Source organism: Chrysemys picta, chromosome 8, assembly GCF_011386835.1.
Source record: "Chrysemys picta bellii isolate R12L10 chromosome 8, ASM1138683v2, whole genome shotgun sequence".
Classification (NCBI taxonomy): domain Eukaryota; kingdom Metazoa; phylum Chordata; order Testudines; family Emydidae; genus Chrysemys; species Chrysemys picta.
In genome coordinates, this window is record NC_088798.1 from 92,424,572 (window position 1) to 92,450,279 (window position 25,708).

The 25,708-nt window shown below is 44.0% G+C and overlaps 1 protein-coding gene across 6 annotated transcripts in view; it reads right to left on the reverse strand.

The window, feature by feature from the left end:
- Positions 1 to 25,708, reverse strand: part of STK32A (serine/threonine kinase 32A) — a 90,324-nt gene that overhangs the window by 43,428 nt on the left and 21,188 nt on the right. For all 6 annotated transcript variants that reach the window (XM_042850849.2, XM_042850848.2, XM_042850851.2 and 3 more), the window contains 3 exons: positions 23,853 to 23,908; positions 22,706 to 22,857; positions 14,764 to 14,937 (listed from right to left, as the gene is read on the reverse strand). In XM_042850849.2, coding sequence (XP_042706783.2) covers positions 14,764 to 14,937; positions 22,706 to 22,857; positions 23,853 to 23,908 — 382 coding nt within the window. The remainder of the gene's footprint in view (positions 1 to 14,763; positions 14,938 to 22,705; positions 22,858 to 23,852; positions 23,909 to 25,708) is intronic.

Sequence of the window (25,708 nt, forward strand, 5' to 3'; positions counted from 1 at the left end):
GCCCAAACCAAAACCCTGGATATCACAAGGCCAAACTTTCAGTGAATTTGAATCTGAACTCAGTGCTCTAGGCCCAAATCTAAAAAAGGGACAGATAACAAGAGAAAGGTATGTGCCCCCTGGAATTAGTTCCACACTCCATCCCTCTCCATGGGTAAAAATCACACATTTAGAGGCCCAGAACAGGGCATATGCATACTTAAATTCCATGTAATCGCCCAAAACAAGGCTTAAATCGGACACAGGATTTATACTGGCCCTCTACAGGAGTGAATTTCATCCCATAAGGAGGAGAATACAGCTAATCACTAAGCCTGGAATATGCTTGACAACACTACGCAGTGAATAAAATCAACAGCAGCTATACTTTCAGAGAAGAAAGAGAGGAGAACAGAAGAAGCACCTGATATCAAGGGAAGAGTAAGAAGGTAACACAGTGGTCCATGCACTTTACAAAGTTTCAAGAAGGACTGTGTTTATTCTCATGAAACTGGGTTAATTATTTCTCTAATCTTACGAGTTTTTGTAATTGTTTCAAAGCCTGAATTTTCCAGCTGTGTTATGGTTTTTTCGATTGCCCAGAAGGTTGATTATTCATAAATATGTTTATCAAGAGGAATGGCCAAAAGGGAATTCCCAGCCAGATGGTGTAAGAGTTTCCCAGAAGCAGGGCAATATTTGCTAGTAACCATGTGGTATTCTCTAATATGGCGTCTATGAAAATTGCAAAGCAAAAAATGATTTTTACCCCACACAAAAGGATTAATCGAATTTCACGACGTACTTAATGGCTCTTGAAGATCAATGTGAATTTCTTCAAGTGGTGGTTTTATTTCATTGCTTTTAATTTTATGAAACCAACGCAATTATGGTTGCTCAAGGGTGAAATAACAGTAAAATAACCTGAACCTACACTGATAAAAGACAGTTACCTTTTCCGGTGTTCTTTGAGATGAGTTGCTCATGTCCATTCCATATTAGGTGTAGGTGCTCACCACATGCACCGGTGCCAGAAGTTTTTCCCTTAGCAGTATCCGTAGGGGACTGGCTCTGGAGTGGCGCCCGTATGGTGTAGTATAAGGAGCGCCGCTGGCTCCCCACACCCTCAGTTCCTTCTTGCCAGAAACTCCGACAGTGGGGAAGGAGGGTGGGTCGTGGAATGGACACGAGCAACACATCTCAAAGAACACCAGTTACGGAAAAGGTAACTGTCTTTTCTTCTTCGAGTGCTTGCTCATGTCCATTCCATATTAGGTGACCCAAAAGCAGTACCACTGGAGGTGGGTAGGAGCTAATGGACGTGTAGATTACAACACAGCTCTGCCAAACCCAGTATCATCCCTGGCCTGCTGAGTGATGGCATAACGAGCCATGAACGTGTGGACAGAGGACCACGTTACAGCTCTACAGATGTCCTGGATAGGGATGTGCGCCAGGAAGGCTGCCAAAGACGCCTGAACTCTCGTCGAGTGGGCTCTGACAATCAGCGGCGGCAGAACTCCCGCCAGGTCGTAACTGGGCCTTATGCACGAGGTGATCCAATTGGAAATCCTCTGCGCAGACACCGGAAGGCCTTTCATCCTGTCTGCCGTAGCGACGAAGAAATGAGTTGATTTACGGAAAGGCTCAGTACGTTCAAATTAAAAAGCCAAGGCCCTCCAGATGTCCAGGGCGTGAAGACGCCTTTCTTCACTGGTCCCGTGCGGTTTGGGACAGAACACCGGGAAGATGATGTCCTGGTTCACATGGAAGGTAGACACCACCTTTGGCAGGAAGGCCAGGTGGGACCGCAACTGAACCTTGTCTTTGTAGAAGACAGTGTATGGTGGTTCTGAGGTCAAGGCATTAATCTCAGAGACTTGTCTCACCAACGTCCCCACCACCAGGTGGGAAAGGGAGCAGAAGCCCAGCGGCTCAAAGGGCAAGCCGGTGAGTCTAGAGGGGACCAAATTAAGATCCCACTGTGGGACAGGAGTCTGTACCTGCAGGAAGAGTCTCTCGAGCCCTCTCAAGAATCTGACCGTCATGTCATGAGAAAACACCGTCTGTCCTTGGATCGGCGGGTGAAAAGCGGAGGTGGCCACAAGATGCACTCTAATGGAAGAGAGTAGGTAGTCTAGACAGGACATCCTGTATGGAAGAACGCGAGGGAGAGACGCCATGTTCGGATGCCCAGCGGGAAAACCTCGTCCACTTGGCCAGGTAAGTCAGTCTGGTTGAGGGCTTCCTGCTTCCCAGGAGGACCTGTTGAACCTCTTCCTGTGGTCCTGTGACAACAGGTTCAGTTGGTTGGGCAGGGGCCAGGGAGGGGCCACTGTCAGGTTCATGAGCATGCCGAACCAGTGCTGGTGAGGCCACGTCAGGGTGATCATGATACCTGCATCTTGTCTCTCTTGATCTTGGCCAGGACCCTGCTGATGAGTGGAATCGGAGGGAATGTGTACATCAGGCTCCCTGACCGTGACAGGAGGAAGACATTGGACAGGGAGCCCTTGTCCAGACCTTGCTGAGAACAAAACCAGTGGCATTTCCTGTTCTGTCTGGTCCACTTGGAGAGTTCCCCACCTTTGGAAGATCATGCAGGCTACCTCTGGATGGAGCGACCACTCGTGTGAGAGGAGAAGTCCCTGCTGAGCTGGTCCGCCAGCGTATTCTTGACGCCGGGAAGGTGACGAGCTTCCAGGTGGATTTCGTGGCTGATGCAGAAGTCCCATAGACAGAGCGGCTCCTGACAGAGAGCCAACAAGCACACTCCCCCCTCCTTGCCTGTTGATGTAGAACATCGAGGCTGTGTTGTCCGTCAGGACTCGTACCACCTTGCCCGACAGGTGGGGCAGGAAGACTCCGCACACCAGCCAGACCACTCTGAGTTCTTTGACGTTTATGTGCAACTTCACCTCCTCCAGGGACCACATCCCTTGTGTCTGGAGGTCGCCGAGATGCGCCCCCCCAGCCAAGGCCAGAGGCATCCGACACCAACTCAATGGAATGTGGAGGGTTTTCGAATGGAACCCCTTCCAGGACTGTCCTGTGGTCAGTCCACCATCACAGCGAGGTAAGTATCGTCTGGGGAATGGTAACGATCTTTTCCGGGGGTCCCAGGACTGGGAATAGACTGTCCCCAGCCATTGCTGCATGGGCCATATCCAGAGCCTAGCGTGGCAGACAAGGTAAGTTCACTCTGCCATGTGACCCAGCAGGTGCAGACAGACGCTGGCTGTTGTCAGAGGGAACGCAGAGACTTCCGCAATGAGGTTCGTCAATGTTTGGGACCTTTCCAGCGGCAGGAACACTTTAGCGCAGGTCGAGTCGAGAACCGCTCCGATGAACTATATCCTCTGCACCGGCACTAACATTGACTTTTTGTCATTTACCAGGTGGCCCAGGGAGCAGCACCTGGCCTGCAGCACCATGACATCCCTTTGGACTTGAGACCTGGAGCTGCCCTTGGCTAGCCAGTCGAGATTTGGGTAGATCTGGATACCCCGGCACCTGAGGTAACCAGCTACCATCGACATGCACTTGGTAAACACGCTCGGTGCTGTCACCAGGCCGAACGGGAGGACCGCACACTGGTAGTAAACCGGAGGAAACATCTGTGTCCTTGAAAGATCGCTATGTGGAAGTAGGTGTCCTTCAAATCGAGGGTGGCATATCAGTCTCCTGGATCCATGGAGGGGATAACAGAAGCCAGGGAGCCCATGTGGAACTTTAGCTTCTTTAGGTACTTGAGATCTCGCAGGTCCAGGATGGGCCATAGACCGCCCTTGTCCTTTGGGATTAAAAAGTACTGGGAATAGAACTCCTTGTTCCTGTACTTGAGAGGAACTTCTTCCACTGCACTCAGCTTTAGTAACCCCTTTACCTCCTGCATGAGGAGACTCTCCTGAGAGGGGTCCCTGAAGAGGGACGGGGAAGGCAGGTGGGAAGGGGGGGGGGTATAAAGGAACTGGAGGGTATAACCCTGCTCCACTGTGCTGAGGACCCAAAAGTCCGAGGTTATAGCCGTCCAGGCAGGGAGGAAAAGGGAAAGGCGGTTGTAGAACACTGGGACAGATGGATCCAGGGAATAGTCTGGTAGGTCACCCTTGGGCGCACCCTCAAAATGACCATTTGGCCCCTTACTTGGTACGGGTCAAGCCTGACCGGGCAGAGGGTGGAGGTGGGTGGCTTGGACAGCACTTGTAGCCCATGGGTCATTTGTGGGGCTGGTACTGCCGAGTCTGGCTCTCCTGGCCCTGAGGCTGCTGCGGTTTGAACCGCTTATGCTGGGGCTGGGATGTAGAGACCCAGGGTTTTCAGGGTGGTGCAGGAGTCCTTGAGGCCAGGCAACCTGCTGTCCATTTGCTCTGCAAATAGGGTTCGGCCGTCGAAGGGCAACTCCCGCATTGACTGCTGGGCCTCGGAGGACAACCCAGAGAGGAGCAGCAGGAGGCTTGCCATATGGAGCTAGCAGAAGCCATGGTGTGGTCAGCAGCATCAGCAGTGCCTGAAACCCCAGGTTGGAAGTGACCCTCTTCAAAAGTTCCTGGTGCACTATGGCATCATCCTGAGGCATAGGCACCGACTCTGTGGGTGCTCCTGGGCTGGAGCACCCACAGGGAAAAATTAGTGGGTGCTCTGCACCCACTGGCAGCCAAGCTCCCCGGCCCCCCGCCTCACCTTCTCCTCCCAGCGCGCCGCGTCTCCGCTCCTCCCTCCCTCTCAGCGCTTGTCGCCGCCGAACAGCTGTAGCAAGGGAGGGAGGGGGGAGGAGCAGGAACTTGGCACACTCAGGGGAGGAGGCGGGGAAGAGGCGGGACTGGGGCAGGGATTTGGGGAAGGAGTTGAATAGGGGCAGGGAGGGGGCAGAGTTGGGGCGGGGACTTTGGGGAAGGGGTTGGAACGGGGGCGGGGCAGGGGTGGAGTCAGGGCAGGGCCGGGGGCAGAAGGAGATCAAGCACCCACTGGCGCCAGAAATCGGCACCTATGTCCTGAGGAACTGGGTGAGGGGGCCCGATGATAGCCTCGTCTGGCGACAACTAGGACAATGCCAGTGCCACGGGAACCTCCACTTCCATTGGTGGTCCAGCAGCTTGCTCCCCGGGGTATTGCTGGAGCCAGTGTGGGCGGCACCGAGAGCGTCAGGATCTCCTGAGCTGCTTGGGCATAGGCTGTTTGCAATGATCGCAGGGCTTAAAGCCTGGTGACCGTGGCATGTCCCGTCCCCCATTTGGGACTAATGAAGAATTTGAGAACTACTACTAAGGGTAACAAATACACTACTAACTATATATAGGTTTTCAAAGTTCGCAAGAACAGAGAACAAAACAATGCTAGCCGAAGCAGCAGACATTCTAGCACCATCACTGACGGCAAGAAGGAACTGAGGGTCATGGGAGCCAGTGGTGCCCCTTATATCGTGCTATGCATTATCACCCGTAAATGTAAACAAACTTGTTTCTCTTAACGATGGGCTGCACAAGAAGTAGGACTGAGTGGACTTGTAGGCTCTAAAGATTTACATTGTATTATTTTTTACATAACTTTACTTTTGTAAGGTCAACTTTCATGAAAAAGAGATTGCAGTACAGTACTTGTATTAAGTGAATTGAAAAATGCTATTTATTTTATTTTTACAGTGCAAATATTTATAATAAAAATAAATATAAAGTGAGCACTGTACGTTTTGTATTCTGTGTTGTAATTGAAATCAATATATTTGAAAATGTAGAAATACATCCAAAATATTTAGTAAATTTCAATTGGTATTCTATTGTTTAATGGTGCGATTAAAACTGCAATTTATCGCAATTAATTTTTTTTGAGTTAATCGTGTGAGTTAACTGCGCATAATCAACAGACCTAGTTTATGTCCGTTACCAATCTTGGCCATATTACTGAATGCATCTCACCTGAGGAAACTATACAAAATCTGAGATCTAGTGGAGCTGATAAGAGAAATACCAGGAGGGAAGAAAAGGAAATGCACAAATCTCAGTGTGAAGTTAAATTACAAAAGAATCTGAGAAGAAAATATTTGCACCTATTGGAAGACAGTATTTCAGCAGGAAAATAAAACATTTGAGAAGTCAACATTGCATAGTCTGAGTAAAAATAAGGTCCTTAGTAAAGGTTGGTTTGCCAATGAAAAATACACAGGCTGCTGTAATATGTGGATTTCTTTTTTAATTTGCTTCCATTCAAAACAAATCATTACAGAAGTGCCCCTACAGAAGTGATCTCTTAACACAGTTTATTTAACATCTTTGTTTTAAAAAAAATTCATTCCATATGATGGGGTTTTGTTTTGTCAATGGGAAAAGCTATTTCCGTAACAAGTGAAGAAAGGGAATACTCCCTACTGCAAGAGAAAACTCACAACTGATATTCCTGCTGTATGCACTTGATTGACTTTACAAGACATTACCTGGTTTTAATAAGCTAATTACACCACATCCCTCACTTGCTCTGGGACTGAGCCAGGCACCTTGAAATTTAATACAGCATATGGAAATCACGAAGAACACCCTTCAGCCACAATGAAAAGAACCCTTTAACTGTGGAGTGCTTGCAACCAGGCCCACGGTTCCAATGAGAACAATCTAAAGGCTAGGATTTAGCCTTTTTAAAATATAATTATTAAAAAAAAAAGTATGGTTCACAGAAAAAGAAATTCTTGGAAAAAAGAAAATGTGTATAATCATAATACTAAATCATTTGCACCGGCACAGCATCTTTCATCTGAGCAACTCACAATGATTCACAAACACCAATTGACGTCTTGGAACCCCCCCGTTGAGATGGGTAAGAGAAATAAAAAGATCAATTCACCATCACTGAAATACCACTTCCAGAGTCGAATGCAGCGGGTGGGTTTTTTCTTTTATTAAACAATGCAACGGTCCACAGTACCTACTACACCACAGTTCAACATATAAAGGCCAGGTTGTCAAAAGTGTGGATTCTTGGTAAATGAAAAATTTTAGTAACCACTGCTATCATGTTTTCCATAATGTTTTTTTATAATATAATTTGATTTTTTCTTTAAAAAAATCACAAGAAAAAGAGAAAAAACAGGCCCTTTTCTAACCCTTTGAAATGAAAACGCCTTCAAAATTTTGAAATATTTAATTAAAAATTGTTTTTCTTTTTTTGACCAGCTTTACTAATTAGGGTTAAATATGATGTATTACCATTGGGTCCAGTTCTGATCTCACTCACTCTGGTATGCAATCTGTGGGGTCCCACCAGTGTCAGTGAGATCAGAATCAGTCCCTAATGTCTACCCATTAATTAATATTTTCCACTTTCCTTAAAAATACGTTCACCAACATTTCAAGCCATCAGTCTTTGTCTTTGCTGCCTGGGCACCGCTTTGCTCATACAAAGTAAACAATTATCTGCACATCTCCTGAGGTTCCCAATTACAGATGCGGTACTCCTCTGCTCAGTCACTCTATCAATTTAATGTCGTCCCCTCGGGGTACAGTGATAATTATACGACCTGCAAAATCTTGCAATTGGCCAAGTATGTTTCATCGTATTACATGTACCTCGAACAGCCCCAGCTGCAGCTCCAATTGCATGTCATGCTCCTTGAGGGTGGCTTCTGCTTCTTGTGAATGTTTCTGGAGCAGAGAGGCTGGTTTCTTCAGGGCTTAGTGCATTTGTTCTCAGGCATTAAGGAGCCCTGGCTCAATTGAACTATTGCTCGGCTGGTGGCCATTCAAAGCCCTCTGGAGATGGTGTGGTCATGCCCCTGGAATTCTGACTGTAATGTAACTTTCAATTGCAAGTGCAGAAAGTGGACAGTAAAGGAAGGCAAATGGAAATTTTCTTCACATCTTGCCGTAAACCTTGGGAGCTACACAGGACACATATTTGTTCAGAGCCTCGTCTATATTTGAAAAGTCATCCTGTGCTGGCCCAGGTGGGGAAACGTGGGCTGGAATGTATGCTGCTGTTTTCCTTTAAAAAGAGGCAGAGAGTGCCTCTGCATAGCAGAAAGTTCAACAGCACATGTGCTGGGATGCGGGACCATGCCCCAAGGTGGCTGACCATGACATATAATCTTTTGATCTGTAAATGGCGCATGTTTGCTCTGAAGACACTTGAAAAGAATAAATATGGAACCTGAGATGGTATTTCCTGCAGTCACTTTTCTGACTACGGGCTAGTTCTTACCTAGTGTAAGCCCAAGTCAGATGTTGGCACATCACTGCAATTTATAGGAAAAACCTGAAGCAAATAAATCAAATACTTGTTGGACTTTAGTCTTCGCAAGTTTCAATTACATTAGATTAAGCCCTGTTTTATGTGAGTGTTTCTTCCTTTTACAATGCACATTTTAGGGATTAGATCTGTATATTCCTAAACAGTGTTTATTGGAAAGACAGAATGACATATTGCACTCTGCAGTCTATTTGAAAAAACATGTGTGGAAACTGTGGATGGGAAGAGATGCATAGTTTTGCTGCATATGTTTTCTGTCCCAGAGTATATCCTCTCTGCTAAAGGTCTGATGAAGGGTAGTAAGCAAACAACTCCCCAAAGGCAAGCAACTCCTAGTTAGTGCATGTATATGTGCAGTGTTTAGCCATCCTCTAATGAACTGTGGCTTTTCATAGAGATGGAATGATAAACAAGGCCAGACTGGTTTAGTTTTGTTTTTTTCTATTGCCATTAGAAGGCGGGTTGAGTCCCAATAGCAGCTGTTGATATAAGTTAATCATAAAAAATGGCCATAGAGGGTCCTGTGAAAGTTGGACTGGTGTGGTTCTTTTGTGCAGGGCATGAGGAGCACAGACCAGCTTTGTCAGCTTGTGAGGGAAGTGCAGGAGTGAGCCAAGGATCCTCTGGCCCCTAACCCTACAGTGGGAAGCATGTATGGGAGCAGAGGGTTACTTCTTGCTTTCTCCCATGCTACCACTTGTGTATGGGAGGAGCTCTCTGAAAAAATCCAGAAGGCCACTACATTGTCCTCCTTTAAATCTCTCCTTAAAACGCCCCATGCCTGGATGCAGAACACTCAACAGTGGTTAAGTCAAGGGGCAGCTGGTGTGACCGCTGCTTATCACACAAATCGTGAACTGTCTCTTTGTTGCCTGGTGCTCCCTCCTGTTTGTTGAATCAAACCTGTTGCCTTTTGTTTTATACAGTAAACTCTTTCGGACAGGACCATCTTCTTGGTATAACGTGTTCAGTCCCTAGCACTTGACTGGGGCCTCTAGGAACTACCACAGAGAAATACATTAATAACGTCAACAATTATACCCACAATGTCAACCTGAGAGTTAGGATTGCTCCCCACTGCTCCCTTATGCACATGCTCAGCCCAGCTACTCAAGCCAAGCACTGGCCTGAGGCTTTGGCACTTAGTGCCTAGTACAAATGCCAGTACTAGTACAGTGCCTAGTACTACCTGCCTCGGCGGATTAGGGAACTTGATGGGGCCAGCGGCGAGGGAGGGAGATAGTGAGGAGGGGTGCTGATTGGCCAGCATTCCCCAGCTCCCAGAATTTAACCTGGAAGGGCGGCCATGTGGAGCATCTTTTGGCTCTATGGGCAATAGGCAAGATGTGCACCTCCCCGGTTAATGTTTAATAAAAGTTGCGGGCTGCCACTAAAATCCATCCATGTGTCTGTCCTCATCTCGCCGCTGAGTCCGCACCAAAGAAACCTTATCCCCTACTTCACAATGTATAATTCATACTCATCCATTATTTGGTGGCTGGTGAGCAGGTGCAGGGTAGAGACGCTAACCCAATACCCTCATTACCACGCTACAGTTTTGTTTCCCAGAGCAAGGTGGTGTCTGTGGGTAAGTGAGTTTGAAAGGGGCAGCTGAACTGTGTCTGGTTGCAGAGAGCTCGATGCATCACAAAGCAGAAATCCAGGCATGTGTTAAAACAAAAGAAAAAGAAAGAAAAAATAAAACTACTGAGAAAATAGGAGTTCTAACATGCCAGTGCCAGTCTCAAGCTGCAAGAAGAGCTGAACTTTTCAATGGGGCTGGGATTCTTCTTAATTGAGGGGTGAATTATTCCTATGAGAATACTGGAAGTCAGGCCTTTTGCTGTTTGTCACATTTGTAAAACAACAGACTCAAAGGTATTTTAAGCTTCACTGTCTCCTGAGTAGGATGTTCCTTCCCTGTCTAGTGACGCTGACTCATTCTAACGTTCATTAATATACTGGGTTTTTTTTTTTACTATATTGTGTTCTTAATCATATTGTATTCTAAATTTTGTGCAGTGCCTTGTTTCTACAGCTTCACACCTCAGAGTTTCTTGCTGAGCTGATTTCATGGAATTATTATTATATAAATCTTATTCTGTAGCAAATTTTAAATTCATTCTCTTCTTCCCTTTTTTATATTCCTTAGCTGTGTTCTCTATTAACAGATATTCATTCCAAAGACCTCCAGTGTGTTATGTTTGTAATGCATTCTGTAGCAGAAGCAGGAAGTAGCAATACTTTGATGCAACCAATTTATCCATTTAAAGCCAAATCCTACAGTCCTCACTCAAACAAAATTCCACTGGATTAATTGTTTTTTTGCCTGAGTAAAGACTGAAAATCTTTAGTGGATTTCTACTGAACCTGTCGTTGGAATAACACATTACACCAGAAACTCATGTGCTACCAAGGCCAATCAAAAGAATCAATAGGCATCTGCTGGTCATTTGAAAACAACACGCAAGCAGTGAGATTCCACAGAATGGAACATACGATCAGTGTTGCAAGCCTCTTGCCATAACAGAAGATCATGTGGAAGAATAAGGGGAACCTAGGCCTCTAGCGATTCTAAATGATCATTTACAGCTAACTGATTTAAACCTCTCTACATTCTTTGCCATCAGAATGGCAAATTGATTTATATGGTCACGCAAAATAAGAGGCACCAGTGAAAGTATTCAACATATTCATAAATGATCTGGAAAAGGGGGTGAACAGTGAGGTAGCAAAATTTGCAGATGATACAAAATTACTGAAGATAGGTAAGTTCAAAACGGACTGCAAAGAGTTACAAAGAGATCTCATAAAACTGGGTGACTCTGCTTCAAAATGGCAGATGAAATTCAGTGTTGATATGTGCAAAGTAATGCACATTGGAAAAAATAATCCCACTGTACATACAAAACGATGGGGTCTAAATGAGCTGTTACCATTGAAGAAAGAGATCTTGGAGTCATTGTAGATAGTTCTCTGAAAACATTTCCTCAACGTGCACCAGCAATCAAAAAAAGCTACTGGATTATTAGGAACCACCAGGAAAGTAATAGATAATAAGACAGAAAATATCATAATGCCACTATATAAATCCATGGTACGCCCACACCTTGAATTCTGCACGTAGTTCTGGTCACCCCATCCAAAAAAAGATATATTCGATGGAAAAGGTTCAGTGATGGGCTACAAAAATGAGGGGTATTGAACAGCTTCTATACAAGAAGAAATTAAAAAGACTGGGACTTATCAGCTAAGAAGAGAGACGACTAAGCAGGGATATGATAGAAGTTTATAAAATCATGAATTTTGTGGAGAAAGTGAATAAGGAAGTGTTATTTACCATATCACATAACACAAGCACCAGGGGTTACCCAATGAAATTAACAGACAGCAGGGTAAAAACTAACATAACGATGTACTTCTTCAACCTGTGGAACTCATTGCCAGGGGATGCTGTGAAGGCCAAAAGTATAACTGGGTTCAAAGAGGAATTAGATAAGTTCATGGAGAATAGGTCCATCAATAGCTATTAGCCCAGGTGGCCAGGAATGCAACCCCATGCTCTGGGTGTCCTAACCTCTGATTGATAGAAGCTGGGACTGGACGATGGGATCACTCGATAATTACCCTGTTCTGTGCATTCCCTCTGAAGCATCTGGCACTGGCCACTGTTGGAAGACCGGATACTGGGTTAGATGGATGATTGGTCTGACCTAGTATGGCCATTCTTGTGTAAGAAGGTGGTCTATCCTTGTATTGAAGTTATTGAAAGCTCCAAGGAAAACACAGAGTACCACAGGGCTGGCATTAGTGATTCAGTAGATGACGTTTGTTCCTCTCAGTCAGTACTGAACCAATGTCCTAACATGATATTAGGCAGCCGTATGTTGATGGAAAAGGCATCTTTGAGATAAATTGTAAAAATGACATCTGGATAACTTGTGGCTATTAAAGATTCCATGGCACTGTTCTCAAGAGTAGGGTGCTAACCGAGATCCTAGCTACATTTTATTTTAGGTCATTTTCACTTCTCTCTCTTGGTACTTCTATGCCTTCCCCCCTCCACCAATCACTGTAGCATCTAAGTACCTACATAAGCTCCCAAAGCAATTGTAACTGGGCAGGGTGTATCCTTTACTTCCTGACTTAAATTGTTGCATGTTATTTGCTGTGCACTGAAAAACAAACAGTGGCTGTGCTTCTCCCCTGTGGTGGCTGCATTTCAATGTAGAATGACTTGAACCCTGTGTACAGTTTGTACATCAGATTATTAGGTTTGTAAAGATATTTGTGATCATTCAGGATGAGAGGTAATAGAAATATGATGTTATTATAAACTGAAACAGAGAAAAATTCTCTGCTGATATAAATGGCTATAGCTCCATTGACTTAAATGGAGTTTCATCCATTTATACCAGCAGAGAATATGGTCATGATGTACAAATGCAGCATATTGGCCAATTCCTATTATTTTGATTAAAACAGTGAGTTTTATAGAGAGAAGGAAGGCATCAGATTCACCCTCTGGCATCACATTTACTGTATTTTATAACTAGTTGTCTAATTAAGCTGTATCATTGTTCCAGAAGTTTAAAAAAATCCCACCAGTAATGTCTGCATTTGGAGCCTGACATTACTGCCTCTTTGAGCTAAAACATACCAAATATCAATCATAATGGGATTGTGATGGAAAGTGACCTATCACTTCTCTGTACTGCATAAACTATCTTTTAATCTCACATTAGTAATTCAGTCAAGAATAATTTTTTTTTTAAATCAGACTTTAAAAGACAAATATAAATTCTTCTTTGGTAGTGTTCAGTTGTAATAATTAGTTTCCATGAAATTATTCTTCTGAGGGATGGTTGCAATTAGGCCCTGAGGGCTGATTGTAATTAGTTTTGTTATTCTTATGGGTATTTTTAAAAGCAAGTAATCACTTCCTCCAAATTTTGAACGTTCCCTGACACCCAGCATAGATGAATAAAGCAAGCAAAGGAAAGGAATCAGAACAGGAGATGTGGAAATTCAAGGTCACCTTCAAGATCACCTGTTATCAAAGTTCTCTTTTTCCCCCTTATGATAGATACCTTGCAGAGCAGGTGGTATCCTGTGAACCGCAGGGGCAGTTTCCTTCTGCCATATACTACTACCCTGTATCCTACTGGAGCTACCATTCATGCTAACAGAAATACCACATAGACATAAGACAGTAGAAGGTCTTTCATTGCTTGGAAGAACTCAAATTGTGCTTCATTGGCCATGCACAAACTCCAGTGAGAAATTCCCCAACATTGAGAGAGGTATTTAATTCACATATAGGAGAAGGGGCATTTATTTCCATTCCTCTTCCTTCTGTTTCTTACAGAGAGTTAGCCCTGCTGCCTACAACTTCAAATGGAACAACAGAGGTCCCAATAGAGGTGCCTTCTCTCCACTGCATTTCCTTCAATGGATAGGTCTGACATTGAGGAGCTGGAGATAATTAAATCTAGTAGTTATATCTTCTTGCAGGATGAGTGGAAAAATATTCTATGGTGTCTGCCTAAGGGAGGGAAATAGCGTGCTCTCCGCATTAGAAATATTTAAAACCTTAAACTTCTCTAAGGAAAGATTTCAGGAAGACACAAATATGAGTTTTCTGCCCTGTCCCTAAGCTTCTGCTTCTCCTTCCATATCAGTGAGGGACAAGACAGGTGAGTACTGTTATATCCACTCTGTGTTCCAGAAGCTATGTATCCCACACTGACCTGGGTGGAATGAAGCAGATGACTTAACATACCTTTTTCACTTCTAATTTCTATCGATATACATTGCCTCCAAAGTGCTTCCCAAACCTGAGCAGTGGGGAAGACCTGAACCAAGAAAAGTTGGCCAAAGTACAGTTCAAAACAATTATTTTGTAAAAATGCAACTTGGACCCAGACATGGTCAAGTGGTTAGAACTTGAAACCTTTCTCAGGAGTCCTGATTCTGCTACTGACTTCTGTAGGATACAGGGCAAGTTGCATAACTTCACTAGGCTTCAATTTCCCTTTGTGTTAAAAGGAGATAAAAATACTTCCTTGGTAAGGCACTCTGAAGTTCTCTCATACAGGTGGCTAGGTATTATTATTTTCTGAACATGATCACATTTACTTTCCAACAATGATTTCCCTATCAAATTACCTCAGTTTACAAATTAAAACATTTTTCTTACAACTAACAGAGCAGGCTCCCCTGCTAACAGAAAATCAAGCTGTGCTCTTTCTGCTTTGTATATCATCAGCCACAAAGATTTATGAATCAGAATGTAGTGACTAACTTTGCAGCAATGATGCGTGAGGCAGAACGGAATGCACCTTGCTCCACTTAGTGGATGGCATAAAAAATGAGTAAAGTTGGCAGCTGTGACTCAGAGATATTCAGTAACAAGCTGACGTCTTTTTCTCATAGCTAAGGTTTAAAACAAACCACCTCCACTGGTTCTGCCTCAACCATAAGGTAATGCGTACCAAGACACAACAACAGAATGTCAACATCAACCCACCTTTGAAGCCCATGACTGACCTGTGGATGATATGTCTGCTCTGGAGATAGTTCAGTGCCAATGCCAGCTCACAGATGAAGAGTTTCACAGTGCCTTCTTGAAATCGAACATTTTGCTGTAGATGATAACGCAGATCTCCTCCAAGAAGTAGATCCACCACCATGAACATGTCCTCCTCATCTTGGAATGAGTACCTGAGAGAGTAGAAACACCATGCTACAGCCAAGTCTTGACTCAGGAGAGGTAATGTTCAAAGAAAAAGGGATCAAAAGTGCTGCCCTCAACAGCCACATCTGACCAAAATGATTATAGTCCTGATACGGGGTTTTGTCACTCCCACTCACATGTTCGGACTATACTACGTTTTACAGACACATATGGTATGTGTGTACTGCAATTAGACACCCGTGGCTGACCCGTGCCAGCCGACTCAGGCTCTCAGGGATCAGGCTGCAGGGCTGTTTCACTGCAGTGTCGACTTCTGGGCTCAGGCTGGAGCCCAGGGTCTAGAATCCTGTGAGGTGCAAGGGTCCCAGAGCCCAGAAGTCTACACTGCAATGAAACAGCCCAGCAGCCCGAACCCGAGTCAGCTGGTACCGGCCAGCCGTGGGTGTCTAATTGCAGGGTAGACATCGCCTATGGGCCCAATCCAGAATGGTGCTGAGCACCTCTTGCAATCCTGCTGAGCTGAGGGCATTCAGCACACATGAGACTGGGTCCCTCATTTTTCAAATTAGATCAATGTCTGTGTTTGATACTGTATGTAAGTTCATAGTATTAACGCTAATCAGATTTGGGACAAATGTACTGATTACTGATGAAGACTTTGACTTTCTATATACCTATCTAAATATCTCTATACATCTTTACACATCTTTATATATGTATTTTTGAAAAAGGAATTGGTTCACAGCTGTCATTATTTCTAAATAAGAAAGTAATACTCAGGGTCAACAATCCAGTGGTTATGAGCAACCATAAAATAACAAAACAGCCTAGTGCTGGTGAATTCACAAATGTCGGAAGGGAGGTAAGATCAGCAAAGAAGCAGATTTTGTTTTCAAGCTTTCAAAGAGTTATTTTAGGGAAGAAGGGAAAACTATTTTTAACAAATCGAAAAGAGACCTTGACAATACTGTTATTTTTCAAAGTGTGTTCTTTAATTTCAATAAGTCACAAGACATACCGGTATGTGTAATTATGGCTGAATTACACACACTTCTATTTACATTTTTGTGGCAATTTCATGACTGGATTGATCTGGGCACATCTGTTTGGTTATCCAATTAACTACGCCCAGTGAGAGAGAGAGCAGCGGTTCATACTGTGCAGGTGCCCCTGAGTAAATACTGGCACAAGAATACAGAGAGTCCCACATCATCGTGCTGTGTACATACCTGAAAAACATAGACTAGCTACTAGCTACAGATGCTATCAAAGGTGATAGTCTAAAAGGCAACAACAAGCCAATTTTTTTCTTAAACAGAAAGGGGCCATCTAATTTTATTAGGAAAAGGAGATGTCTGACCCTGGGAATGAAAGCCATCCCTGTTCTAATACTGACTTCCCCTGTAACCCTGAACAAGTCACCTACATCAGCTGCCTGATTTCCCCATCCTTTAAATTACTACCTACTTCATAGTGGTGTTGTGAGGACAGTTAATACACCTCTACCTCGATATAACATTGTCAACGGGAGCCAAAAAATCTTACCGCGTTATAGGTGAAACCGTGTTATACTGAACTTGCTTTGATCCACTGGAGTGTGTAGTCGTGTCTCCTCCCCCCCCCCCGCCCCGGAGCACTGCTTTGCCGTGTTATATCCAAATTCGTGTTATATTGGGTGGCGTTATATTGAGGTAGCAGTGTAGTTATAAAGTGCAGAGTAAAGTTGTGTCTGAAAAGTATTAAAAGGCCATTTTTCTAGATGAAAAGGTATTTCAAACATTTAGGTAGAAGGATATTTTTTTTACATAGTAAAAAGTAGGTATTTCATTTGGGTAAAGTTCTGTCTCTTTTAAAAGCAGTGGGAGTGAACAGTAATTGTTCTGCTTAGGATCAGGTCATGAGCCTATTGTTCTGACAGGAAGGAAATAAAGCTCAAATGCAAAAATTCTGCATGTTTGACATAGTTAAATGCTTTGGGTAGTTTCAGGGTTATTTTCTCCAGTAGTGCCTTAGGGGCTCAGGAAATGAACATTTTTCTTAACAATTTGTGCTTTTCCATTTAGCAAACAAGGATTCCCTGTTTTTAACATGTCCCTTCCCATTTACCTCTAAACTCTCCATCCCACCTCAGCCTCAGTTGTGCTTCCAAACCATGGAATTTGACATCAGCTTGGCCTTATTTGTGTACTCTATTTAGTTTGTGCAACAGCATCAACGCTGAAGTCAGCAGAACTGTTGTACTGCCCTTGTTAATGAACTGCGGCTCATCAGATAACTATAGGAGTATAAATGCACAACACGGTGATTTTATATAGCTCCACCATCAACATCAACCTTTCCTTGAAAATCTCAGTCTCTTAATTCCTAACAGGCCCCATGTTAGCCAGGAACAGCAATTGCAGAGGAAATCCTGCTCAGTCATTGTCCCTCGGGCTGAAGCATTCTTTAGAGAATTTCATTGATAAACTCTAGCACATCTTGACTAAACATGCATGCACTGATATTTTTCAAAGTCTTATAACGTGGGCAAATTTGGGCAAACTGGCACAGGGATGGCAAAAGGCACATCACTGCCACACCCTGCCAAATGTCAAGTCCCTGCTCCAAAGCATGCAGGCATTAGAGTTTCTCAGCTAAGCAGTTAAAAAAATCAGAATGCACAAAACAGCATATTTGTCCCCCAATCTCATTGTCAGAAAAGGCTGGACCATTTTTCCTGAAGTTTTCCTAAAAAATTCAGACCTGAGGCAGACGTCCAGCATGGGGAATTTCAGCCCAAACTGTTGAAGTTTTGCAAAGTTAAAAGTAACTGAAAACAGAGTTTTAGAATGAAAGTGGGTATGGGTATTGTTAGCTCTGCCTACAATACTGGGAGTCAAATGATGGCTCAAGTAATCAATACTTTCCAGACGCTGAGCAGTCAGTGCTCACAGCAGGCTCCTGAATATAGAGATGAAAAATGCCTAATCTTGTGCCAAGAGATTCCCCCAGGAAACAGCATAAGCAAATAGGATGCTAAATCAGGTTCTGTCTTTGCTTAAAAGCAAAGCAGATTGCACAAACTTCAGCAACCAAACCAGGTGGCAGAGTTGTGTAAATCTTCATCATACTGGAAGGCTTAAATCACTGTAAAACTGTGAGTCACAAAAAGTTCTGTAACACACACGCGTGCGTCTAAGGGTGGCTGATCACGGTCACTTTTTTTTTTTTTTACAAGAAGGGGTTTTTAAGTGAACGTTGTGCTTGCAAGAAGTTACAGCTGGACAAGGCAGTCCTGTGTTGGGCCACAGAACACATACAGAAAGAAGAACAGGAGTACTTGTGGCACCTTAGAGACTAACAAATTTATTAGAGCATAAGCTTTCGTGGACTACAGCCCACTTCTTCGGATGCATACAGAACAGGCAGCAGCAATGTAAACTTTCCTCACAGCCTGCCCAAAAGCTGTTTTGATGGCACTACCTCTGTGGAGAGGAGGTTTCAGTCTTTGGCTCTGCCGGGACTGCCAACGAGGGTTCCAGTTAGGGCAGTTTTGTGGTGTATCTACTTGTCCACTAGCAACATGGCATTATTACCATGCCTGGAGTGTGACTCAGACTGGCTTTATGGAGGACTAAAAAATTCTGTTGGGAAAAAGGTCTATAAGAGATAAGACCAGTGAGCAATTCAGCTGGTGCTTCTCAACGCTGCTCCATACAGGGTTCTTCAGTCTGTACAGCAGTACAGGACAACCTGGGTGTCTATGCTAAAAAAGAGAGCCAATGGCTCCTCACTAACTAATCAGCCACAAAAGTCGTCTTTCCAGCCGCTAATATTGAAAGCACTTCAGGCAGCAGCGCTCTCAGCCCCTGAGTTTATTTAGGTTGGGAAGTCGGATATTTCACTTGTGTGTGTCTACATTAGGTAATCTCTCTCCAAATCCTCAACAAAATCCTCAGTGTGTTATGAAATAGGATCAATCCCTTCATATCTTGCCTCTCTGACAGCATTAGCTTAAAGAACATGGCCATTAGATCATAGGTGCAGGAACTAAGGGTGCTGTGGGTGCTCCCGCACCCTCTGGCTTGAAGTGGTTTCTATCATATGCAGGGTTTTCAGTTTGGTCCAGTGGCTCTCAGCACCCCCACTATATAAATTGTTCCAGCACTCCCACATTAGATGGATCACAAGCATCTGCATCTCCTTTTTGCTATTCAGTATATAATCTGAGGTAGGTAAATCCTGCAGAATTTGGGTCGTGTGGGCTGCAACACCGTGACTAATAAAACACAGACACATCATAATTTTTATAGTATGTGGGGAGTACTGGGCATTCCCTAGAAACTGTGTTAGGATCCCCCAGAGCCACTAGCCATCATAATAGGAGTATCTGTGTTTCTCTCATCAGGGAAGAGTGCTTCTTTGTCCCCTTCTGCTGACCGAGCCATTGCTACTGCCGCTAGCTATGGGACACAAGTCTTTTAGCTCATGTGCTAGAGGCTCATGCTTTTAGATTAGTAGCTCCTGGGTTCAAACCCAGCTTTCAGCCCAGGTGGGGTGGGTTATATATGTCCCTGTTTCAGCGCAGCAGTCAGTAGTAGTAAGAACAGCAACATTTCAAATGTTTCTACTCCCTTTGGGGAGGGGGGGAGGAGGCTGAACTATGTAACAGAGGGAGTGGCTACCCATTGTCCAGAGAGGGCAAGTGAGGAGGCCACCAGGACATAGGCATGGCCTCGCTTCCCAAAACATAAACAAAGGGAGAGGGAGCAAATTGATTTGGCAGAGGGCAGCTCAGCCAGGTGCGTATCGTGCAGGTAGTGGGGCTGGTCTGACTGAACAGCACAGCCTAGATCTGCTGCATATTTGCGGACCTGTGCAGTTGTTTTAGGTTCAGAGTAAAACCCTAAACTCACCCTTATTTTGGGAGGCTTGGCCAACAAACCTTTCCTACAGCCTCATGCAGGATACAACAGGCATTTTTTCCCTCTTTCGAGTAGTCAGGAATTGATGCCAGCAAATCTATATCAGCTAATAAAAAGTTTCTATTTATGAAATCCATTCGGGAGAACTTTACTGTTATTATTCTGCACATACGCTCAGGAGGCATTAGGGAATAATACAAAAACCTGTAAACAGGCTACTGCTGATCACTATACCCTGGTGCACTTGTAACAAGTCACCAATGCAGTTACTTTGATGGTGCTAGGTAAAAAGTGGCAGTAAAAGCCAGGCTGTATGGACCCCAAATACACCTGTATCTTGGAAGCCTGAGGGGGGAATAAGGGATGCCATTTCCCCAGATAATGGTGTCTAGCCCCGGCTTGTTGGTCTACTGGAAATGCAGCATGGCATTAGCAATCTGGCCTGAGCTCTGAACTGGCAGTGCACCTGCTTCTGCCAATTATGATGGGCTACCCTGTCTCCTCCTATGTAGACCCGAAGAATCCTATCAAAATCAGGAAGATGACACAGCATGAAGCCATAAGGTGGTGTACATGGCTGCACTCAAAATCACAATTAACACAACAAATAGGGTCTGGGTTTGTATAGGAATGACTAATTCACATGCATTTTCTGAGACTGGTTCCCAAGAGCTTGTTAATAGTGCAGTACCAGTTGCTCAGATAGGGATGCAGATGGTATTTACTGCTCCAGTTTAAGTAGCTCCACTGGATGTCTTCATTTATCGCGTAAGGTTTCCTAAGTATCCCACAAGACAACTCTATTGATCAGCTGTAGGCAGCATCCTTCTATTGGCTATTCATGCTGGCATCTCATCAATTTGTTAGACCAGCAAGCATCACCAAAACCAAGCAACCAAAATAACCCAGTGAAAAATGTGGTCCATGGATCGTAAGCAAAGCTTAGCTGTCATATTTTGGGGATGTGGCCACAAGGGAGTTGGAGGTAACCATAATTATGAGAGAAATGGGAAATTCCGAGGTTTTGCTTTGGAGTGGTCTATGCATAAACATCACCTTTCATGTTGTGCTACCTGGGTTTGCATGGCTGAGTTCTGCTTTGAGTTCTCTATCCATCAAAATTATTATATTTCACCTGCTTTAGCACTGAAACGACATATCTCAGAGGATTTCAATAAGAAACCATAAATGAACTCAGAATCATTCCAAAGATTTGTGATCCTCAGTGGGTTTTGAGTTTTTAACTCAAAACTCCAAGTAACCAGGCAAGATTCCTATGGGTTTGGGTTTTGTTTTGAATGTTTTACCCCATTCGAAAATTACCTTTAGAGCTAATAAGTGTAATTACCCAGTATCCTGCAGGGACCTTCTAGTTATATGTTATTTACCAATTGAATCTATTAAGCTGCTATGTAATTAAAGGAAAGTCACATGATATCTAAGCCCCTGACAATTGGAAATGTTATTGATGTCCTAATAAAATTATTGTCTGGCTTTAACAGTAACAGAGCCTTATTTAAACCTTCGTTCCACTGTGCTATTGCAGGAAAACATGCTGAATCAAATGAAGATGGAAGAATTAAGATATCTTTTATCATTGTGTTGATCAATCCCAGTGCTGATGGCTGGCAAACCACTGAAAACAGGCGGTGTAGGCTGCATTGATCAAGTATGCTTAAAGGAAAGAGACTGTTTTATGCGCACATTTCCCAAAGAGAGATCTGAGTTTCTGCAATAAAATCTGAATTGTGGTGGATTTTTTTTTCTGTCACTAAATCCACTGAACAAAGGCTTTTATCTTTGCTGAATAGCATTAGTTCAGCAAATATCAATAAGGTTTTAAGGCTGGCTTTTGATGGCATAGAATAAACCACAAAATAGCAACCGGGAGGCAGGAGGGAGCAAAGGGAGGGACAGGAAAGATGAAGACCAACATTGATCGAGATTAAGATTGATCTACCGAGGTACTTAGTGGGTGATGCATGCTTCTACCCCACTCTTTAATATTAGATTTCTGGTTATCTGCTGCCAAGAGGGAGCCAGTTTGAATAACATCCAGTCCTTTCACCAAGGCTATCAATCACATTAGCGCAGGAAGTTAACGCACTCTGCATTAAAAGCCAGCAATGTTTCTTTATTCCAGCCATGGGGCTGGTGCTTGTTTAATAGCTTCAGAGGCCCAATCCTGCAGAGTTGAAATCAGTGGGAGTTATGGGTGCTCTGCACCTCCGAGAATCAAGCTTCATTTATTGTAAACTGGGGCATTATAAATGCCATAGAGGAAGCATATCGTGTCAATTTTCTAAAGACTATATTCGGCCTTCGTATGTCTGGGAGGCCAGTGATTGTCTAACCCATTTGGTGTCCACCAAGGCCCTTTGGCACAAAAGGTGACTGTTTCACAGTAAAAAGAAAGCTCAGGGCAAAATCCATTGCATTTGTACTTTGCCAGGCAAGACATGGCAGCCTCCACTGTGAGAGGAATAAAACTGGAAGGAGTGGGCACCTGCTGCCTCAGGCCAGTGGGTATCCATCCAACTAAATAGGAGCTGGAAGGGGGCCCCATTATGGGAGCACCGTTTGAATCTGAGTCCAATTGTATTTCCAGCTAGAAATGGAAGCTGTTTTTATCAAGGAGCTGAGTCAAATAACACTGGGTTACGGGCAGTCGGAGACACCCCTGGAGAATAGCCACAAGGGAAACAAAAAGACACATAATAGAAACACAGCTTTTTTCTATAAACAGGGATCTTTAAAAAAAAAAACCCTCCTAGGTTTTCAGAGTTGCTGAGCAGCCTCAGCTCCAGCTGACGTCGATAAGAGCTCAGCCCCCCTGAAAGGCGGGCTCCTAATAAATGGAAAAGGTATAAATAAAGTACTACTGACTTACCACAAATTAACCAGGAAGGGGTGTTCCAGGCCCTGCATAATCTGCAGCTCTTTGAACACATTTCTCACTTCATTCCGCTCCACACACTTCTGTTTGTTCATGTATTTCATGGCGTACATTTTCTTGGTGTCATTCTTCTGTACAATGCAGACCTAAGTGAGCAAACCAAGATGTTAGACTGGGCAGAGTAGCTAGGAGACATGAAAGCAAGTTTGTGCAGGTGAAATGTGCCCTTATGAGCATCCTATTGTTAACTTCAATGAGATTCGTGTCACTAGGTCACAGCCCCATGCTCTTATGATTTAACCCTGCACATCACCTGTAGGTGCTGCATTCAATATTCATGCTAAGAAGAATCATAGTTAGAGTACAGAGTTTGTCAAAGCAAAGTTGGGGTATTGCAGGTTTATCAACTGACTGACTAATCTCTGCTTTTTCCCCATAATTATCCGTCATTCATGTGTTGCATGCTGTTCCCTGAGCCTCCCTTTCGCCAAGCAGGACTATAGGGTAGGAGCTGAGGGCATTCACCGAGACAGCCTCACTCCCTGCAGGCAGGCCCTGTGAGTACTAGTGGGACATCATCTCCTATCTATAAGGATCAGCACAATCTTTCTAGTGTATCACAGCTGATCCATCAAACCTCTGGGCTTTTGGCATCTTCCAGACATGGGTTTTGTCATAGAAATCACTCTACTGAAAAAACCCACAGCCCTAACAGGATGTTTAAATCCCCAAAGTGGGATTTCAGACACAGATGTTTCTTTGCTCCCTGCAGTGCTGCTCTTGGAGAATCATAGTGCTTTGTCAAGGAGACACCAGGATGCTCAAGTAGGCTTTGGTGGGGGAGTCTCCATTCAGAGGATGTTTACCCATCTAACATAATGAAAGTCAGCTGATTGGGTTTATCATTAACTGCAGTTTAATATCTTGTAATAGAAGTTGGGGATTCCAAATGGATGATGAGTCAAACTTAGAGACTCTTCCTGGATTATTAGGAGTAGAAGTTCAGGTCAAATCTCATCGACAAGCAATATTCCATTACTCTGCAATAAGCTCTCAAATGTAAGCGTCTCTGATGTGCCCAGTACTTGGCTAGCTACAGTCTCTGTTGTGCATACAGCAGTTTTACTCTTGAGGAGCTTACCTTTCCAAAGCTGCCTTTCCCAATGGCTCGCAAAATTTCAAAGTGGTCAAAGGTCACTGCAGGAAACAACAAATGTTCATAAATTCAATGTCTGAGCTGCAATTTGATTTTGTAATTCCCCCACCCCTCCCAAACTGAGACTGTTAATAAAAATGAAGTATTTCCAAGTGATTCTCTCCTCTGGTTGCTGATGGACAGTTGGGGCACCACCCTCAGTAGTTACACTATTCATGTTATTTCCTATTTGGCTGTAAAAGCAAGTTCTTGGGGCAGTAAATGTCCGTTTTTCAATGGGATATAGGCAGGAAACCATCAAACAAATGTTTTCAGATCACCTCAACTATTGAGCTCTGGGAGTCTGATCTTGCTCCCACTGAAGTCAACTGCAAAATATCCGCTGAGTCCATTCCATCAAAGATCTATGCACTTTGATTGTTGTGAGATAAGCACCACCTGGCTCAGGAGACTAGGTACAGAAGGTACTTCTTGGGCTTTAGATTATTATTCTGTTAAACAACTAATAAAAACCACGAACCCCAAAAGTTGAGAACTCATCTGTCACCCAGAATCAACACTGTTTGGTCTCTGCACAGTGGGGGAAAGCCCAGCCCCGTCCATGCAGCTTTATGGAATGTGAACTGTAGTCCAAAGGAGGAAACCATTTCATTCTCCGTTGGGACCTCTGAACAGAGATGGGTTCCTGGGATACGCTCTGTGAATGCTAGGCAGGTGACTCATTCACACTAACTGGAATGATCTGTTCACATCAAGCGCTTGTGATCAATCAGTGTGCTAGGCTGTGTCCCAGTGGAAGCAAGCAAGAGATTTCCAGAGGAACAGCAGATCAAAGCAAAGAGGTAGATTAACTGTTCTGGGTTCAAACCCTGTCACCCATGGCCTTCAAATGGAAATTGAGGGTGATCAGCAGGCAAGACAAGGCACCGTAACTGTAATTTCTAAGTTGCAGAGTTTGAATTCAGCTAGTACTAGGTCAAGACCTGTATGAAGCAACACCCCGAAATCCCACAGCACCATACCATACAGCCATTAGCTAGAAAAGTTCATAATGGGGAATCCATTCCTTATACTAGCCACTGCTTTAAAGGCACTTAAACCTCACTAGGTGGCTGATTTGAGGCACCAAATCAAAGCTACTGGTAGATTTCTAATAACACATTAGCCTTAATTACTGTGACCCCAGAACCATCAGGCACCACCGAAGTGATGGGCCTGAAATCACAGAGTTAATTTGTCTTGTCCATTGCTTTATTTCCAGTCAATTAGTGAGTGGATGGGAGGGGACCATGTGTCTGACCTGCTTTGCTGAAAACCCGTTCTGAGTGGAACAATACAGGCCAGCGAGAATGTCGGTGATGGATTGAAAGTGACAGAGAGCGAGACACCGTATTACTCCTTCGTGCCAGCTTTTTCCGGTCTTACAGTTGCACCACTAGCTGGGCAGCAGGTTGCATTCTAAACTGTTCACTGCTTTGATAATAAAACTTCAGCACTGGGGTCAGACAATGACATTTTTTAAAAAGAGCCGTTCCCAGGGTATATTATACAAAGACAGAGTTTTGCTGGGTTGACAGCCCTAGATGCCCATGTTTATCCCCTGAACAAGGACAACACAGGCAACAGCAGTAGCGCAAGCTTTCCCCACACAGCTCTATCAACATATCCCTTTCCTAGAGGCTGAGAGGACAGTTTAGTCTCCATGCCCATTTAATCAATGGCCTCACTGCTGAGATTGACAGCAACGGGGCCAATTAGTATCAAGTGTAGTGGGCCTGCCAGCAAAAGCACCTGTTGTGATGGTGGACGTTTTATTAATTACTTTAGAAGACAACTGGCTC